The sequence below is a fragment of the Euprymna scolopes genome, chromosome 20 (genome assembly GCF_053919585.1).
Source record: "Euprymna scolopes isolate OS-2025 chromosome 20, ASM5391958v1, whole genome shotgun sequence".
Taxonomy (NCBI): domain Eukaryota; kingdom Metazoa; phylum Mollusca; class Cephalopoda; order Sepiida; family Sepiolidae; genus Euprymna; species Euprymna scolopes.
This window is the reverse complement of record NC_136501.1, coordinates 32,027,487-32,049,245: the sequence shown is the minus strand read 5'-3', so window position 1 is coordinate 32,049,245 and position 21,759 is coordinate 32,027,487. Positions and strand designations below refer to the sequence as shown.

The 21,759-nt window shown below is 31.6% G+C and overlaps 1 protein-coding gene and 1 long non-coding RNA gene across 5 annotated transcripts in view; both read left to right on the top strand.

The window, feature by feature from the left end:
• Positions 1-21,759, top strand: part of LOC145241384 (uncharacterized) — a 366,249-nt gene that overhangs the window by 300,857 nt on the left and 43,633 nt on the right. For 2 of the 4 annotated variants that reach the window (XM_080104301.1, XM_080104303.1), the window contains one exon: positions 9,868-9,901. The exons of the other annotated variants lie outside the window; for them this stretch is intronic. In XM_080104301.1, the coding sequence (XP_079960427.1) occupies positions 9,868-9,893 (26 nt within the window). In that variant the 3' untranslated portion in view covers positions 9,894-9,901. The remainder of the gene's footprint in view (positions 1-9,867; positions 9,902-21,759) is intronic. 4 annotated transcript variants of the gene reach the window in all.
• Positions 13,590-18,312, top strand: LOC145241385 (uncharacterized). The gene is made up of 2 exons (XR_013862545.1): positions 13,590-18,066; positions 18,170-18,312. It is a non-coding gene; the product is annotated as an uncharacterized LOC145241385 (long non-coding RNA).

Below are 21,759 nucleotides of genomic sequence, written 5' to 3'. Positions count from 1 at the left end.
CGGGTGTTTTTCGTGAAAGATTGGCGAGGGGGGACCAGAGATTGGCGTTCAGACGAGCACTTGCCATGGAAATAACGATAAAACAAGGATAGGCTCGCAACGTCTCTTCTGTGGGAGAGAGGTTGCAGGGTAGAGAAAAGGGCATCCCCCACTAAGCCACAAAGTTTATTTTATATTCTGTCAAGGCAGGATAGGCTGTTTTTAGAAGCTCCTGCCCAGATATGGCAGCAGTATTCCATCCTTGGACGTACTTGGCTTTTATATAGATAGAAAATTGCATCAGTAGTGAGATATCTTACATTTGTCTTACATTGAGCACTCTTTAATAATCACGAGAGTTTCATAGGACTTATATCTAAGAAAACAATCGATACAACCATCACACACACACACACACACACACACACACACACACACACTTTGCATCGTTCCAGTGGTTGATGGTCTCATTTCTCGGTCTTTCTATTCTTCTTGACCCTTCACAACCGTTTTGTGTGATACCAGTCAAAGCTGATGCACTACATATGTATGTGTGTTTTCTTGGAAGAGGATATTTGATTTCTGTCAGTTTGTCATTATTCCTATTTACAATGCTCCCCCACAGGACAGAGTTAGACACCAGGGTCGTTTTTTAATGTGGAGAAAAGGAACAAAAATAAAAATTGTCTCAGTCGTGAAGGATTTCTCCTCCACTGACAGGGAACAAGAAATTGAAGTGCAGCATCTGAAGAACAGATACTACACTTTAACCTTGTCCCGAAGGCCAAGTCTTATTTTGTCGTTATTATTGCCTTAATTTTTATCATTGAGCACTTTATTTTCACTATAAAAATATTTTCACTACTTGTGTGTATTAGTTGCTATATTTATAAAGGGAGTGTTCAGTATCTGATAGTGTATGTGTGTAGATTTAAGTTTTGAGACATCCAACTGCAAAAAAAAACAAAAAAAACATGAGTTACACACTATTCTTATTTACTTGTGCCCCTCCCCTGCTTCACAAGAGCAGAGTTGAACACAACATCGTTTTTGACTGTGGAGAAAATCCAGCTTCCCAAAAAGGGAAATTCTGGATTGGAACAAAAATTCAAATTCCCTCCGTTTAGAAGGATTTTTTCTTAAAAAAAGATGAAGTGTAGTATCAGAAAAAGTTATCACACACTGTTGAGTTTCAACAAACTTTATATATTCTTCATCCGGTTTTAGTGTTTAGGATGTTGCAAGGCGAGTATCCCGAACTCATGGATCGGCAACACCAGGCAACATCGTATATATAATATAATATAGTCATTCACATAAAGTTGTTTTGCTGTATTATGACCAGGCAACATCGTATATATAATATAATATAGTCATCCACATAAAGTTGTTTTGCTGTATTATGACCAGGCAACATCGTATATATAATATAATATAGTCATCCACAAAAAGTTGTTTTGCTGTATTATGACCCCTTAGTGTGGCACAATCACGTTGACACACCGGTTCTCGCCAAAGTTAAGCAATGTTGAGCCTGGCCAGTACCAGATGAGTGACCATTTGAGAAGGCAAGACGCTGTATGTACCACAAGGTAAAATACCAGGTTGAGAAACTGGCACGGTCTATTCTTCTCTCAAAGGTAGATGGAACTCTGTTAAGCCATGGTAGGCACCTCATCTAGTGATGGCGTTACGATAAAAAATACCCTTGATAGCCCTGGTGAAACATCAAGTATTCAGCTACCGACAAGATTTAAATTACACTGCAAACTCGTGTAATGAGTTTAATCTTGGCTACGGCCGCGCTGGATGATTGATGGAGTGTGGCTAAACATGATGAATGTTCAAAAACTGACCACTTGTACGTTAGTAAGTAATTTTTCCTTTATGTTTTCTCTCATCATGTTGAAAGTAATGCTTTGTAGTTTTGTTATGAATGGGGTTGTTGGCATATCATATCTGTTAATGTCTTGCAGAAAAAATTATGCTTGAAGATGTGTGCATATGTGTCTAGTTCATGAACGATGGAAAGTAGTGGAAGAAATAAGAATTACTCACAGTTGATTTGCCATAAATATTTTATTTACAACGGGTGCAGCACATAGAATGATACAAATTACATCTATCAGTCTTTGTTCAGTGTCAGTTATAACAGGCAGAAATAATATATCTCCATCTTCATTTATCTGGGTTCAAGGTCATCTCTTCATTGGAGCCTGTCAGCATTTGTCCATGCAAAATCTCACATAACAGAGGAATAAAGAGGCGAGGTAACTCCACCTGAAACAGGCAAGGAGTTAGCTCCCTTTTAATCATAGTTCTATCCTCCCCACAATTCCCATTATTGGTTACCAAGAGAACTCTTTTCTAATCAAGGCAAGTAATGTTTTACGCTAAGTAGAAACCATTATTTCTTTTACTAGTGGGCTCAAACCACAAGTCAAAGAACAAATGCAGTCATCCATAGACAGCTGTGTTGCTGTATTCTGGTTTCTCAGTATACACATAGGTCAATTCTTAACACAAAGAAAAAAGAAAACAATTACTGTCAAATTGAACAAAGAGGTGAATTAGAGATCAAGTGTACTTCTGCCTGGATAATGCATGTCTATTGGTTTCAATAAATGCGTGTGTGAATAACAATGAATCTGATTGACTGACTAGCAAATCTACTACTATGGGAATATATAATGACACAAAATAACATTGATACCATGCAATAGCCTGACAAGTCCTCATGAGGATGATATGCAGAAAATTCTGTGTAGCTTTTCAAATGTATATATATATATATATATATATATGCATGCATGCACAGTTTGGTGGAAAAAAAATTTAATTTTAAACTCAAGTTATAAACTTATTGTTTGAATCACATTCCAAAAAAAGATCATATTGTTGCGGATCTATTGAGAGACTCCAACAAAGTGACATGATTTCAAAATTGTTTTCATGAAAATAAATTGTAGAATGATAAAGAATGAAGCAAATAGTTTTAATAATTACTGTAATCTATAAAAATTGCATTACTCGTACAACTCCTCCTGAACATTAAAACAGCAAATTATCACCAGATCGCTTCTCCGCATACTACAACATGATCATCTTCAAATGCATGTCATAAACTCAGTGGCATAGCTAGACCTTTTGCCGCCTGGGGCGGTAGTAAAATTTGCCCCCCCCCCCCGGCATTTGGGTACCCGGAAAATTCCTCCGTGGAAAATTCGTCCATTTTTTTGCTAGGTAGGAAAACTGGTCCATTATTATTAAGTTAACATTTATTCTGTAGTTGCTTAATTTTCATACCTTGCGAAAATTAGTTCTACGGTATCTAATTTTCCTAAATTCAATTAAATTAAAATTAAAATATGAAAACTGATTTTTAATATTTTTATTCATTTGAGATTTTATGTTTTCCTTTTGTTTTAAGTAGATGGTGGGGGTTGCCTGGAGTGATTTTGTCCGATCCCCCAGCTAGCAATTGTAAAGTTTACAAGGAGTTATAAAAAGTATGCTACAAAAACAAACGTTTGATACTTTCAAAGTCTTAGCCTCATGAATTGGACAGTAATAAAATTAATGAATTCAAACTTTCGCATCTAATGTTATTTCCTCTTTGATGTCGGTGTATATACACCCAAATATCCAACTTTCTTTTCGCCCCTATTCGATAAAAATTTATATGAAAGTTCCCCTTTAAGTATGAATTTGTTAGCATTTTTCTCGATTTTCCCCTTTTACCATCTCAAAATGCCGCCCCCATGCCGCCCCCCCTTGACGCTCAGAAAATAGGGACACATTTTTTCTGATTCCGATACCCCCCCAAAATTCCAATTTTTTACAACCTTTTTGGTATAAAATTTCATATTTTTTGTTAGCTTTTGTTTATTTTTATTTATTTATTCTACTTTCTATTTTTACTCTCTCAAAATGCCGCCCCCTGACATATGCCGCTCGCAAAATAGGGACACCTTTTTGCGATTCCAATAACTACAAATGTTCCCATTTTTTACAACCTTTTCGATATAAAATTTCAGATTTTTTGTTAGCATTTTTTTCGATTTTCCCCTTTTACCATCTCAAAATGCCGCCCCCATGCCCCCCCCTGACGCTCAGAAAATAGGGACACATTTTTTCTGATTCCGATACCCCCCAAAATTCCGATTTTTTACAACCTTTTTGGTATAAAATTTCATATTTTTTGTTAGCTTTTGTTTATTTTTATTTATTTTTTCTACTTTCTATTTTTACCCTCTCAAAATGCCGCCCCTTCAGGTGTGCCGCCCGGGGTGGCCCGCCCCCCCCCTAGCTATGCCAGTGCATAAACTATCCTTATAAGTAATCAAATTTTGTTGGTTCTATTCATCATTTTCAATCCTCTCACAGTATTCGTCAGCATTCAACTAACAACCCACCAATCTAATTATCTTCTAGTGGCTTTTGGCCTTAAATAAAGTTTTTTGAAAAAAACATTTTTTTTTTTTTAATTTTTACACGAAAAATGCTTACCCTTGCATAATTTTCATTAAAATTATTTTATTTTAATGAAATTTTAATGCACAGAATAATTTCTGCATTTTGAACAAAGGGAAACATAGACAAAAAAAAAAGAAGAAAAATCTTGAGAAAATGAGTTTTCAGGCGACTGACGATTACTACACTGTTGTCCTGGTGATCTCCGTATCCTCATTAACCCTTATCCTTCGGGCCTTGATAAGTGGTTACTCCTTTGTGTAAGAAAAAAAAAACAAAAAAAACTTGTAATTATTTTTCTACTCGAATATTTTTCATAATTTTTACTAATTTCAACAGGACGTATAAGTACGTAATAATGTTTTCACCTGAAATGCATTATTTTAATTTTTCAACTTCTCACTTATACTACACAAGCACCAAATGTATCTTTGCAAATGTATGGATTTATCTTTATTGCTTCCAAGTATGGGCAAAATAATAGAGTAGACTACACTATCAAGCATGGTTAGGGCAATTAATTTAGAAAGAAAACTTCTTGTGACTCTGTAGATCTCTAACATGTTGAATACTCTGCACCTGTGCAGTAATCATTTGTCTGGTGAAAGAGTGGGTCATACCTCCACAATGCATAATCTAATATATAAAAGGCAAAATGTGTGTGAAAACAACTCTAAACCTATATACTCAACAAATTTTTGATCTACAGACTTGAAATTTGGTATATAGGGTAATCAGACATGTGGAAACTTTTTAATCAGTTTTCATCCGGAAAAAAGGGCAGTTAAGGGGTCAAAATTAAAAAATTGGTACTTGGGAGCCATCAGATTTTTATCTTTTTGCCAACTGTTTCACGACTGTACATGCGTGACTCGTTTACATGACAACTTTATTATGTTAAGAATAAGTAGGTATGAAAACGCTTCTTAAAAATCTTGGCAAACTGACCCAATGGTTATCATACTTGACTCACTATCAATAAGTTTTGGTTTCGATCTCAGCTCGAGTATTTTTTTTTTTTTTACTTACACTTAGGAAAAACATAATATTAGCAGTTTCTTCTGTTTTTTTTTTTTTTTTTTTTTTTTACTTCATTCAAGAAATTTAATGTTATGTTTAATATGGGCAATGCCAGATACATCTGCTTGTACATTATAATCATATTCATCTACTTCTTATTTCTTATTTGTGCTGGGAACTCATTTTAGTTACCAGTTGTTTTGTACCATTTAGGGATACATCTTTGACACTCGGTCTGACAGCAGCTTTGTTGCTGCCAAGCTGAGATATCATTCAGTTTTAGAAGGTCAACCTTCCCAAGCTTTACCTTCTCTCTGAGAAGGGATTAGCTTATTGCTAATTGCCTGAGGCGTCCCTACTGGGAAATGCTGATGTGGTTGCTTGAGCATTTTTTTGTAAACTTAATCTAGTGCGCTGGCTTTAGAACCCCACCCCTACCTGATATTGTCTCCAACCTCCTGCAGAAGAGCTAAATAATACTTATTTGTTGAGGCAACCAGAGAATAGATGCAAATGTGTTTATGAACGAATACACTAAAGTGGTTGAAGCGATCCTTGACACGATGAGGTGGAATTCATCCACAAGCTGGTGACCTTGATTGCATCCGCTGGCTGGAGGCGGTTAACTAAAAATAGTGATTAAAACTGTAAAGGCAAATATAGCACTTATAGTTGGTCCCCCTATTTTTTGGTATTCAGCGCTGGAACCAGGAATGGTTGAAATGCAGACCCCCTTGACATGGGATGAGGTGAACTCATTTTGAACCGGTTCAACCTACTCCAGATGAATGCCATTACAAGTTATAAGTTGAAGCCTAGATATCTATCTATATATCTATAAAAGTGAAAGTGTCTGTCTGTCTGTGTATCTGTGTATCTACATTTCCCTATGCAATAACTCTGTCAATTTTAAGTCTACAGACTCGAAATTTGATATATAGGGTACTGAGATTTGGGAAAATCGATGTGATCAGTTTTCGGCCAGAAATTTGGTGATTAAGGGGGCAAAGTTCAACAATTTGACCTTTGAGAACTCTACCAAACTCCTCCGACAATTTTCGGTCTAAACACTTGAAATTTTAGATATAGGTTCATTGAACATGGATCTAACTTAATAACTGAATTTGAGCCCAAAACAATAAATTTTAAGGGGGTCATAATAGGGGTCAAAGTTAAAAAAATTGACCACTTTTTTTTTTTTGCTCAGCATACATCTCCAAATACCCGGGCAACGCCAGGCACCCATGCTAGTATATGTATATATATATATATATATATATATATATATATATATATATATATATATATATTCACTTTTCTTATTATTTTATTTGTTTTATTTTTGTTTTAGCTGGGGATGGGGTATCCTACTGGATGCCAGATTAGCCAGCTTTTTCACACATTCCAACCCAATGATCTTTTAAAAATTCTAACCATCCCTTTAAGTGCAATTGTTTGTACCTCTCTTGCGAGTATGTTTGCCAGGTTTCTTTTTCGTGAGTGCGGTGGTTCTTATAATTACTGGAATGATGAAGATCTTAAGATTCCGGTTTCTTTCTATCATCTGTGTATTCTAAGTTGGCAGAATCCCGTTGACACACCGGTTCTCATTAGATCACCAAAGTGAAGTGATGTTGAACTTGGCCAGTGCTAAAATGAGTGAATATTTGGTAAGTTCAAGTGCTGTATGTGCTCTGAGGTGATCTAGTTAAGCAACATTGAGCTTGGACAGTACTAGATGGGTGACCATTTGACAATACCAGGCACTGCATGTAGGAGAATATTAACACTTCTGGCAGTTCCTGCATCCCATTTGGCCTTCAGCTGTCTCAATTCTGTTCTACCACTGGATCAGGCTGGTTGGGCCAAAAGAGTGAGGTTGGTTCTGTGCAAACCAGCTTCACTTTAAACAAACTCATAGTGGGTGTCATTCATCATCATCTTGAGGATGATTAGACGATCTTTGTTGTTCCAACAGACAAATTCTTCATAACCCCTTGACACACAAATGCAAACAGATTTTGGTACTTTACATGCAGGCCAAACCCACTAATTAGTTTAGTATATATAAATATCATATATATATATATATATATATATATTTATATATATATATATATATTAATTTTATTTATACAAACATTAATGGCTACATATGTGCATACATGTTTCTGTAATCACCCACGTCGGGGGATTACGTCTTCAGGCCAAGAACCACCTTCAAAAGCCTTTTTGAAGGTGGTTCTTGGCCTGAAGACGTAATCCCCCGACGTGGGTGATTACAGAAACATGTATGCACATATGTAGCCATTAATGTTTGTATAAATAAAATTAATATACCTGCTCTGTTCACTCATTGAGCACTATTTTGGTAGACACGTGTTGTTTCATTGGATTTACTTCTAGGAAACTAAACTCTACTGGCTATATATATATATATATATATATATATATATATATATATATATATATTTATAAAAGGTGTCCAAAAAGTCACTGAAAGGTTTGGAACTTAAATAGATTCATTTTTGATGATATCTTTCTGTAATTTTAACACAATCTGATTCAGACATAAGGAAATTAAAAAAATAAATAAATGCAAAATTCAAACAATTCTTATTTATGAAAAACAATGTCTTTTAAATCTTGCCCATTTTCAGCTTCGCATATTTGTGCTCTCATTTAATCCCTTATTTTGTTCTGCAAGCTGACCGACCTCGGAATGTCAGACCTCAAACCCTGATAGAATCGAAGGAAAACATCAGGAACGAAATAAGGGAGTTAAATTGCAATCCAGAGATTCTGCAAATAAATATGAATAATGTTTTGGAAAGCGCACAAATATGCGAAGCTGAAAATGAGCAACATTTAAAAGACATTATTTTTCATAAATAAGAATTTGTTTTAATTTTGCATTTATTTATTTTTTTTTTTAATTTCCCAATGTCTTAGTCAGATTGTGTGAAAATTATGGAAAGATTTTATCAAAAATAAAGAATCTATTCAAGTTCAAAACTCTTCAATGACTTTTTGGACACTTTATGCATATATATATAACTACTTAATTTACTCACATAAAATTAATATACGAAAGTATAGATTTATGCGTAAACTTTAAGTATTTACTTCAAAAGTGCTCAATACGTAGGTAGAGCTAGTTAGTAATTTATAAAATATATATGGCGATTAAGCTACACTGAATATTCCGCGTTTCATCCACTCTAGGACTCTAGAATCTAGAAACGCCGAATATTCAGTGTAGCTTAATCGCCATATATATTTTATAAATTACTATATATATATATTTTATAAATTACTATATATATATATATATATATATATATATATATGTGTGTGCTTAAATAAAAAAAACTTTATTATCATAATGTTTTCTTTGCAATGAACTTACAACACAAAAATTATTCAATCAAATATTTAACTGAATATGATCATTTGGATTAATCAGATATCTATTCTCATTTTCTATCTTTATTCTCACAATGTTTTCGATGATTAAATCCCTGACCTTCCTCGGGTGTATCTTGTCAAACTCGGGAATTTATACCAATTTCAAACTGAATCTTTTATTTTACCCATGAGGGTAGACTTTTTTTTTTTTTTTTTTTGTTCCATTAGCCATGACCAGGTAGAAGTCTTAAGTACTTTTTTAAATTTTATTCTTAATTATTATAATCTGTAGTGAGAATTGAACATTCAACCTCCATTGGACTCGCTCATATCTGATTGCACTTAACAACCTTTACCCATTGCATGACGTGTCGATGTGGACGAAACTTTGTGAGAATAACACCCAAGATGAGAATAGTAATCAGAATAATTCAAAACAATGCAATTTATCAATCCTCATCTAAAAAATTCCGAAACAGAATTTTATCTGTTGCAGTAATTTATAAAATCAATTTTTCAAGAAATACACAAAAAGAACATGATGAATAATTGTGTGTGTGTGTGTGTGTGTGTGTGTGTGTGTGTGTGTGTGTGTGTGTGTGTGTGTGTGCGCGCGCGCGCGCGTGTGAAAATGAAATCCAGTCTTTGAAATAAATAAAATATTCATGATGTTTGCTGAAGTCGTCAATATTCTCACTTTGGAAATCTTTATTTTATCACAACGTATTGAATTGTTTTTTCAGAAATTTAACAAAAAAAAAAAAAAAAAATTGAATTCTATAACCAATAAATATTTTTTAACTTAGGTAATACAAGAGGTTCACCAAATTTGATAAAAGTTGATGGTGACTTTATCTATAATTTTGCTCCATTTTGAAAACATGACCGCAGCCCTTCCTCCTTTACCTTCATCTTTTATTATCTCCCTTGGTCAGGTTGCTGTGATCCTGACTGTGATGTAATCCATATTTGTTGGTTTTATTGCAGAGTTGGCTGAGCTAGAAAATCCTTGAAGTTCTCAGTAAGTTTCTACTGTCCCCAGTATCTCCTCATCCTCTTCATAGGTCATGCAAATACAAAGAGGAGTTCCTTCTAGCATGAATGGACAACATACTATATATCAATCAATTCTATTATTATTATTATTATTATTATTATTATTATTATTATTTCGGTTTTCTTTCAAATCTTTTTGAATTTCTTTTATAAATTTTTCAATCATTTTTATTTCTCAAGTTTTGTAAAAAGTAATAAAAAAAAAGTTTTTTGCAATTCTATTTTTTATTATTTTTCTATTTTTTTTTTTTATGCTTATAATCCCAAAATAAAAATGAAGATGGCAACCCTCTAAATCTATTTCCAATAAAAGTTTTAATTTTTAATTAGACCTGTTACGTTTATTTAAAGCCAGTTGTAGGTTGCCATTATTAACATCAGGTTTGTCATTTGAATTTTGCTCAATCTGACTTCAGAATTCTTTCTAAAGAATTCTTTTCAAAAGATAATGTCTCAAAAGACTTTGACATTTTGTGTGAAAAGAAGTTGTGAATATGGCTACATCTATTTTTTTTTCATTTTTTTTTTAAATCTATTTTTTCTTCATCGATGATATTCGTTTTAACTTTTTCTGTCTTTCTCTCTCATGTTGTCACATATCTTAATTTTGTTTGTCTTTTTGTGTGTATCTCTTTCTCTCTCTCTCTTTCTCTTTATATATATATATATATATATATATATATATATATATATATATCCCCGAAACAGTGTTTCATGGCAAACAATTGATGATCCCTTAAAAACTAAATTATTACTGGTACTATAGTGAAATTCGAGAGAGCAAGTTGACGCAGTGATTGCATGATTTACTGACTAAATAGTTTTCTAACGAATGATAAATTTTTTTTTTTTTATAGTTTTAAAGGTTAAAAGCTTCCAATACTATATATATATATATATATATATATATGCAGGATGTCTCAGTAAAATGTATACACTCTTTAAATGACCATAAAACCAACATTTATTATAATAAATAAAAGTTTCATACATCAAAATACTGTGAACAAATATACGAAACCAGCCAATTATCAAAAGTGCTCAAATTAGTGACCATTATGGTCCATGCACAGCTGACATCTACTAATTGAATCCAAAACATTCTTAATCAATTTGTGTGTCGGCACATTCTCTTTCAATGGCCGTTTTCAGCTCCTTGATTGTAGCTGGTTTTGTGGTGTAAACCTTGTGTTTAACATATCCTCATAAAAAAAACTAAAAAAAAAAAAAAAAGAAACTATGGCGGTACAAATCTGGTGAGCATGGAGGGTACTTGATGTTTCCTCTTCATTCTACCCATCCGTTTGGCAGGTGAACATCAAGATAAGCTCTTACGTCGCGATGATAGTTGTGAAGTGATCTATCATACTGGAAGAATCATTATTCCTAAATATATGGCATTAGCATATTGATGTAGCTAGTTGAGGTAATTTGCATTGTTTGCGGTGTCCTCACAAAATAAAGGTCCAATTAAACCAAATGCTGACAAACTACACAACACTGCAATCCCGGGAAGGCTTGCATTGTGTTCCACTGGCAAATGAGGATTGTCGGCTGCCCTGTAGATGCAATTGTGATGATTAGTTGAACCATTTAACTTGAATGTATTCTCATCACTCTAAACAATCTTGTTCGGGAATTGATTGTCTTCTGCTTTGTACTGCTCATAAAATTGAATTCTCCTGTCATAAGCACCTTCATTATGAGTGTGCACTAATTGAATGCGGCTTGAGTGCACTAGTTGAATGCAGCTTCTCCATTGGTTACCCTTCAAAATACGATGGACACTTGATTTCGGAACTGCTATTTTTTTAGCTGCTTGCCAAATAGATTTTCTAGGAGATTGGTGAAATCTGTCAATGACTCCTCTTGCTTTTGTGGGGCTGGTTGATAAAAATAACCTCCTCAGTGACATGCAATATGGTTTCCGTTCTGATAGATCTACAGTAGATGTGCTAACAGTTCTATCTCATAGGATTAGCGAATCTCATGGAGGTTTCCTTTCTAGGGCAATTGCTAATCATTCTTACCCCTACTTCCAACTTTTGAAAAAAAATTTTGTAGGCAACACAATATCTATTCTACATATTTATCTTCTTTTTTTTTTTTAACCATTCACCATTTTTTTCTTTCATAATTCCCCAAACATTTTTGTGCAACTTTTCTTTTCTTTTTTATTTTATACTTTTCTTTTTTATTTTAATTTTCTTTTTGTAAAAATTCAGTTACTTTTCTTTTACTTCCAATATTTCTTTCAGACGCTTTCTCCCCCCCTCTCTCTCTCTCTCTCTCTCTCTCTCTCAAAAAAAAAATAAAAATAAATTCTACCTTTTCATTCATCTAAAGGATAATCTATAAATTCACTTTCGTTCTGGAGTCTCACTAATTGCTCTGCTCTCTCTCCTTCTCTGTCTCTTTTTTCTCTCTCCCAAATTGTCTCCTTTCTTCAACTGTCAAGTCTTAGCCTCTTTCTCTTTGTCTCTTTTCAGCTGTTGGCTCTAAGAGATTCTCGACCAAGGAATGTTTGTTGCAAATGTTTTTGTTGTTTTTGTCATTAATGTTTGCATTGTCATTCAGTTTACCTCTTGACTTCTGATAATTACAATGTAATTTAACTTCATCACCAAACAATATTCTCTATTAAAATTGGCTTTATATATATATATATATATATATATATATATATATATATATATTAGTAATAGCTATTTTCATCTGGCAGGCAACTTAAAACAAAATAAGTCAGAAAAATTTTTAAATAGCAAAACTTTTTTAATTAAAATGAAAACGAAAATGTTTAAATGACATTGAAGAGTTCCACTTGAGGGAAACCACCTGAGAATTGCTTAAACATCAATAATTAAATATTTTTCTTTTGTCTTTGCACAAAGTTTACATCTTAAGGGCTTTTATAATTAAATCACAAATACTAATGTCAAAAAAAGTGTCTGACAATCTAAAACTTTTTCTGTAATTTATCTGATTCATTAAAAATTTATGAAACTAATTTATTTGAATAGAAATGCAATTTACTTATTGTCAGGGGTTTACTGTTCGTTTTGTCTCTGTCTGTCGTCAAGGATGAAACTATTTTTTTGCAATTGTTGTGGCTTTAGATTATCCATACTAATTGTCTTTCTTCAATGGCAAAACCTATTTCTTTTTGTTTGACTTGGCTAAATTAATAAACCTTTTTAATGTCTAACCCATAGAAAATCATTACATTTGTGTCTTTATATATATATTTTTTAATCTTTATTTGATTATTTAGTTTAATTTCTATCATGGTTTTTGTTCAACTGTAGTTAATTTTTATTTATTTTTTATTTTAGTCCATAGTTTTTTGGGTTTTTTTAGTTTTACCTCGAAAAATGTTGTTTTCCCCAGTTTTAAAAAATATATATAGAGAATTTTTATACAGTTTTTATTTTTTTCGTGGATGAGCCATTTTCAATTAATTAAGTTCAATTTAAATTTAATTATTTTTATCAATTTAATTTTACTGTAAATGCCATGAATTATCGGGCTTTTTTTTAACATAAATTTTTTTCCAGACATTTTGAGGAAGTTATTTTTTTTTTTCTATAAACTTATTGTAAGGTTGAAAATTCAAATGCTTCAATTCAAAATATTTATATATATAATATATTAATCTCAACTAAATAAAAAAAAGCTCAATACTGAAACAATAAGGAGTACAGCTTGTCATAAGGGGAAGAAAAGAAATTAAAATTGTAAATTAAAATTTGCAAGTAAATTTATTGTTCAATAGAATACTCCAAAAACAGTTTAAAAAAAAAAAACTCTTTATTTTACAGAGTTTCAAAGAATGTTAACCTTTCTCTTCAGAGGAAAGATAGAAATTAGCAAATTATTAGCATAGGAGAGCTAAACTTTGCTGGTTACAGTCTTAATTTCCTTTCTCTCTCATATATATATATATATATACATACTTCACTGATTGGTTTTAAGTTGTTGTTTTTTGTTTTTTTTTAGTTCAACTTTATGATAAGGACTTTTATCTTCATAATAAACATTTTAACTTTACACATGGTAAACCTATTGTTCAGCAGTTATTTTCCTACTGAACTGGCCTTTACTAAATTTGGCGCAGAGTTCCTTGTGTTTTTTTTTTTCTTTGTTCATTTTTACCAATTTGATAGGAGCCAAGTTCACAACGTTGACTCTTATTGTGTGTTGTTCATCAAAAAATGCTAGAGGAACTTTCTCTCTTGTATCAACCAAAGTAGCATGTAAAATCTTAATATTCATTATTGAATCCTGTATTGAATGGCTCTCGTTCGGAGTCGCCTTGTTTATTCATTTTCGTTTATTTTCTTTATGCATGTTCCTTAAAAGTTTTGGTCCTGTCCGTGATGTAATGCTAAACTACTTGTATCTATTTTTTACCAACGTAATCCGTGTTCAAGTCCTACTCCTTAAAACCGAGAAACCTGCATGGTATGATTACTCCACTGCCCCCCACCCCTGTATAAATCTGCCTTTTTCTTATTTTTAATAATTTTATATATGTTTGTATGGATGCCTTATAAAGTCCGACGTTTTCTATTTTTTATTTTTTTTAAACTTTGGTTCTTGTGAATGAAACTCAGCCATGTTATCACACTTTGTCATTGTCTATAATTCTGTTGCTGGTAGATTTTATGGTGTTTATTCAGATTGGCGCTTATGGCGGTAATTGAAAGTAAAGAAAATACAGAAAAGTTTGTATGATGCACGTACCAGTTATGGAATGAAGATGAAATATTCGAAAAATCACGTAATTTGATCAAGTAGTTTTTTGTTTGTTTTCTTATTCAAGAAAATCAAATTTTACTCTGTGTTAATATGCAAGGGGAAAAAGCAACGGCTAAAAAGGAATCAAAGGGCAGATAACCGACCTTCATTTCATTTTCTTTTCTTTTTTTTTTTTTTTTTTTTTTGAAAATGTCAGAAAGATAGCCAAAACGTAAAAATTAAAGCCAAACAATAATTTATTAACATAACATGTATTCTTTATTTTTTATTTTTGAAACTTGTTTAGTTTAATCAAGACATTAAAAAATGAAAATATTGAGAAAAAAAATTATATTGTACATACCCATTATGGAATTAAATTCTCATTTAAAAAAATTCACTTACTTCGATCAAGTAGGTTTTTTTTTTCTCGGAAGAAAATCAAATTTTAATGAGATCGCGCTCATATCCGTATTTCACGAAGGGGAGGGGGGTGCCAAGAGGGATAACCTCAATCATTAAAGTTTATCAAAATTTGACGAGATTATTTTGAAAAATGTGCAGAAAAAAATACCTAGATAAATATTTTAGTTTTTTTTTTTTTTTTTTCATTTATTTTACAGAGTTTATCTGTCCTTTGTTAATCTATTTTTCGTTTAAAGGCACCCCCCCCCTACTCATTCATGAAATAAGCAAAATGGTGGAATATGATTGATCTCATTAAAATTTGATTTTCCTCTGTAAAAAAGAAAATATACTTGATCAAATTAAGTGAAAATTTTTTATGAGAACTTTATTCCATAACGGGTACGTACAATATAATTTTTTTTTTTTTCAATATTTTCATTTTTTTAATGTCTTGATTAAACAAAACAAGTACCTTATTTATCAGAAAATAAAATTTTTCAAATAATGAAAACATTATTTTAGAAGGGTCATTTTATATAAGTTAAAAACAAAATTTGAAGAATATTAAAATGGCTTCGGCCTTAAATTATCGGTAACAAAAAATTTGTTTTTTCGAAAATAAAACAACCTACTTGATCAATTTTTTGTGACTTTTGAAATTGCCATCCTCATTCCATGACAAGTAGGTCCACGATAAAAGCTTTTCTTCATTTTGTTTACCACCATAAGTGCCAATCTGGATAAGCACCGATTTCTTTTTCTCTTCCTTTTCTCTAACACAAATGCTGGTTGATTCAAACTCACTTGTTTTGTTTACTATTATCCATGTACTATCCGCCATCTTTTTTTTTTTTTTTTTTAATAACTGTGTCTGGTAAGTGAATATAATTTCAATACAGATCTATCTCTGTTCTTTCTTTTCTGCACACACGCATCTGTATGCCTGTCTATCCATCTATCTTTTAACACAAATATTTCTAATAAATATACAATTTAAAAAAAAAATAATAATAATATCCTAATATTTCGTGAATAATTAAAATTCTCTCTTCAAAAATGTGTATTTTTATTTTCTGTTTCTAAATTTTTGAGACGAGGATTGATAATTCGTATTATTTGGATTATTTAGACTAATGTTCCCATCTTGAGTGTTATTCGCACGACGTTTTGGTCGATGTTGCCTTTGATCTGCTTTAGGTATATCTTGTCAAACTCTAGACTCTTCCTGTTGAATTCTGGAATCTGCACAGAATTTTTGAATGGAATCCTTTATTTAATCCGCAAGTGGTAACATGCTCTCATTTTGTCAGCCATGTCCAGGTAGAAATCCTAAGTAATTTAGAAAGGAAAGAACAGATCTCATGAACAAAGCTTGTTTCCTAGAACTACCTGCATCTGGAATGCTCTTCCATTGGCCTGCTTCCCAAACGATTACAATATGATAGCCTTCAAGTCCAATGTAAACAAATTCTTGTTGAAACGTCCTCTTAAATAATCCAAATTCTGCCCAATCTACACCATTAACGATTATTGAACTACAACCTTACATTCATTAACCTTTATCCTTGAGTGATCTTCATGCCTTGGTAAATGGTGACCCCCCTTGCAAAAAAAAGAAAAAAAACACAATCTGTATTTTTAGAGTGTTGCTTGCACTGAAGATTGAACCTTCAACCACTGGAACAAGCACATTTTACCGAACAGTTTATGGGTTTTTGATATGGGTTTCCAACGTCGACAAGATACACTTGAGGAAAGTCAGAGGTTACATCGACCACAATATTGTTTTTTTTTTTTGTTTTCTTTTTTCTTTTCTGTTTTGACATTTTTGCTGCTGGTCGCAAAATCTTATCACCACACTGATGCATATTAATCCTTATGAACACAGTATCAGCATATTAGAAAAATAATAAAAGAATACTTTTTTTTTTTTTTTTTTTTAGAATTTAAAAAGAATAACAATTACACAACGTTAAAAAAAATTATAATTACACAATATTAACAAAATTATAATTACACAATATTAAAAAAAAATTAGAATTACATAATATTAAAAAAATTAGAATTACATGATATTAAAAATTATAATTGCTCTATATTAAAAAATGATAATTGCACAAAAACTTTATCGTGTACCTACCTGTTAGGTTAAAAAAGTTTGTTCCCTAAAAATTACACAAATTGATCAAATATTTTTATTCTTATAAAATAAGATTTGATTAATAAACGATTTCTAGGCAGTATTATGTGATATTTAAGCATTGAATTATCTCCCTTGACTATTGACCTTAATGTAAGCAGAAAATGGCGAACAAGACATTTCGCCGTAAAAATATGTTTATTCTTGTTAAAAAATACTTTATGAATTTGCGTGATTTTTGGTGTACTGTCTTTTTTTAACCTAATGTGTAAGTACATGAACTTTTTTGTGCCATTTTTGTTTATTTTATTTTTACAAACAGTTTTTAAAAATCGAGGGGAAACTGGATAAGCACTGAAAATTGATTTGAAGAGAGAAAAGGATCATCTATGAAGATGTGATTTTATTCCTGAAAATTTAGACTATAATATTTTTTTAAAAAATTGTTATAAAACAAATAAAAATGATTTGGTATCGTAACAGCATTTATTTTCAAATTTAAACATGGCTTCTGAAAAAAAAAAAAAAGCATTCGTCATGAACATACAAATGTTATGTTATAAAAGGACTTTTAATTATTTTAAAGAATTTTGATTACTTCTATAGAAGGGGGCCATATCAACTCAAATGTTTCCGATTGCAATTTATGGAACAAAGCAGTTTACAATTTGAAAGCCCCCCCCCCCTCTCCAAAAAAGAAAAGAAAAATGTTAAAGAGGTAGATGACACTACAAGCATACAAATGCAAAACTAGATCATGTCATGGTTTAAAAAAAAATGATACCCAAAAAAGAATTAATAAAATATAGTTGGGAAAAAATTTCATTCAAAAAAAAAAAAAAAAGGTTGATTAACTTACTGAAATCATTAAACACATTCTTAACCCTTATCCTCGAATGGCCTCCGGGCCTTGATAAGTGGGGAATCCTTTGTAAAAAGAAAAAAAAGTTGATTAACTTACTGAAATCATTAAACACATTCTTAACCCTTATATTCGAGTGGCCTCCGGGCCTTGATAAGTGGGGAATCCTTTGTAAAAAAAAAAAAAAAAAAAAAAAAGAAAAAAAAAACATGAGGAAAGAAGGGTAATTGACTCTAACCTTAATTCAGGGACAAAACGGAAAAGTACTTTCATTTAATCTTAGTACTAACTGATTGTTTGGTGACGATGCAGCCATTTCCTGTCTGTTCCATAAATTGCGACCAAAAATTTTGTCTCCTTCCATAGAAGTACTGAATTCTGATGTGAAATATCACATTATATATTTAATCAACATCTAGACAATTATCGAATGTTACAGTTTAATCTGTCGTTGCCAGTGGTTAGCAAAGATCACAATGGACGGCATAGGACTTGCAAGATTTGGTTTTACGTGCATATGCTTGGTATTCCTAAATGGTCACCCGTCTAATATTGAGCAGGTTCAAAGACATTTAACTTTAGTTATCTTACAGGAACTAGTGTTCCTAACGTGATTGTAGTCACATATTACATCATATATTGAAGAAATACACTAGTACATATTTCTAAGAAACAAAGCCTACCTTGAAAAAATTCTCTTTCCATCACGGGGAAACAAATTTATGACACAAATCTCTCTTGCTGTGTGGTGCAAGCATGTTGGTGGACAGTCAGGGACTTGGACAGTTCACTGGTCGTTGGTCTTCAAAGGCGGACTTGCAATTGGTTATTCATATTACACAAGATTACTATGTAGAAGCCTTTCTGGCTGTGTTTCAAAATAAAACCTTTAGGTCTGTTATCCGAATTACTAACAAAATTGAAAAGGATTATACATTATAATGATTTTGTTGTGAAGTATTATGTTCAATAGACCTGTAAACCTTTATCAAAACCAGTAATGAAAATGAAGTTGAAATATGTTAACTTCAACAAGCTGCAAGACTGTCATCACTAGTGAGTGTAGATCACAACAAATGGTTCAGGACTGTTCACTACAGAACTACAAACATCGAATACATTTTTAGCACCGATTAAATTTATTATACATAAAAACTATCATAAAATTCTTTTTAAAAAATTTCCAAGACTTTATTTTAACATTCAACTTTCGTTTTTGATTTTCTGCCATTCAAGGGAATGTCTTGAGCCTGCTCTTGGCCTACCAAATTAGCACAACATCCGATGAAACTTCTTGATTTACTGAATATTAAAATTTTTCTTTGGAAAATAGTTAAAATAGTACGGCAACAAAGTGAATGTGTGCATGAACTTTTTAACTTTAAATCTAATAATATTCATATGTTGTCGAATGTTGAATTGTGGGCTTTTTGAAGAAATCACATAAAAAAAACGGCAACATTTGTTTGAATATTTATAGACTTTTAAGAAATTACTTTCATAGAAAATATGTTTAATAATTAGAAATCTTTGGGTTTTTTGTTTTGTTTTTTTGCTCCAAATGATGTTGCAAAAATTTTTTTTTTTTTTTATTTGTAGCATTTGAACACTTCTTTTTCTTCCACTTTTAAAAGAACTGTTTTCTGTTTTTGTTATTCGGTTTTCATTTTGTACTTTAGTCAACCGTTTAATTATTTTTCTCAGTTTTTGTTTCACAATGGCGTTCATTGATTAAAAACAAGTTTTCATTTGATATCATGCACACGCGCACATATATATATGTAATAAACCATAGTCCTGTGAATTCAAAACTGATTTTGATCATCTTATTATAAACCTAATTTAAAAATATAAATTGTGGAAATATGTAAGAACCTAAAAAGTAAATTAGAGAATCTTGAAAAAAATGTTTCTCTTACAAAATTTTTTTAAAAACCTTAATGAGCATAAAATATAAAAATAACCTTTCTTTTTCTTTTTAAATTTCTGTTTCATTCAATTTTTACCACAATGACAAAACCATTCTAAGCAAAACATGTTAGTGGATTAAATCTTGAATAATATGTCTTTTTATTCTTAGAACTTGTTAATTAAGCAAGAAGATATTTATATTTTATAAAAAATGAATTTATTAAATTATTAAATTTCTTAAGAGCATGAAATGTGAACAAAAACAAATAAAAATTATTGGAATACAGATTATAGGCCATTCATCAAGTATATTTTGCATACTAATATTATCAACATTAGTAGTTGATAAATATTTGGATACAAAGTAATCTGTTATAGATTTGGCCCAAGGTACTAACAACTTGGGTGGTTGCTTGATGCGCTACACATAAGTGGTGTACCTCTTTCCATGTTTTTTTTTTTTTTGATTAGCTTGTTTGAGGTATGAGTAACCATTGAGATTTATTTGCCTATCAACTTCACTAATTTTTTAGTCGCGTGCAAGCGACTCTATAAGTCACTCTGTCTGTCCATAGCACTTTTGTGCTCGGCCTTTTTGGTTAAGATCAAAGGTCTGTTGTTAATAGATGCTGTTCTTAGCTTTTTAAGCTTTTCTTGGCCTTTGGCCAAATCCCCCCCCTCTTCCCATCCCCCACCTGCCCTCGACACGAATGAATTATTGTATCATTTTTATTGTTATCTTTTTTTGTTTTTACACGTCAATAAAAAATGTTTTAAAAATTGGGAGTTAAGTAGGATGTCCCCCAGTATGAAAGGGTGAATGTGGTATTATGGTGAAAGATACTAGCTGGGAGAAACTTTTGATTTTGTTTAGTTCTGGAGTGACAAGGATGACCAACGACACCCACAATCCCCCCTTTTGAGTTGGCCATGTGTCTAAGATTTTTGTTCATTGTTGATTTTGACTGTATTTTTAACATGAATAAAAGATTTAATATCTCAAAGTGTAGTAGCTGTTCTTACTACATGCTGTACTTATGTTTGTAACTTTGTGATATAAAGTGGGGGATCACGTTTCTCTATTAATTTAATGTAAAATGATCACCCACTTTACAACCAGTCAGTCTCAAAGCCATTCAAGTCATTTTCAAAGGATTCCAGTTATTTTTTTAAGCATTCAAGTCATTCTTAAGGTCATTCAATTCATCCTTAATTTCATTAAAGTCATTCTAAGTCATTTACTTTTTATTTATTTAAGTCATTTCAGCCCATTTTTCAGTCATTTTAGTTTATCTTTAAGAATTTCATGTCAATCCTACATTCACGCATTCATTCATTACATGAGAGCATACGACTAATGGCTATCGGTCTTGTTTTGTTTCTTTTCACTTTTCTTTCTCTTTTTTAAATGACTTATTTATAACAAGAATTTCTTATTGCTCTTTTTATCCCATTTAACTTAAAGAATATATATATATATATATATATATATATAGATGGTTTTACACTATTAGAACAAAATTTCAGAAATCGTAATACTGAATTTCACATAAAAACAATGGTATCTACGTATTCCTCATATTTTTTAGATGATTATATCCAAAAATTATGAAAATCGATAAGGTAGAAAATTATTTATTAAAGAAAATTAAAAAAAGAATTTGAAGAAAACGATCAAAAGACACAAGAGAATTCAAAAGGAAAGTAATTATTTGTTCTGATTTAAACAAGATGGCTGGAATTTTTCACCTGCTAACAATTATTT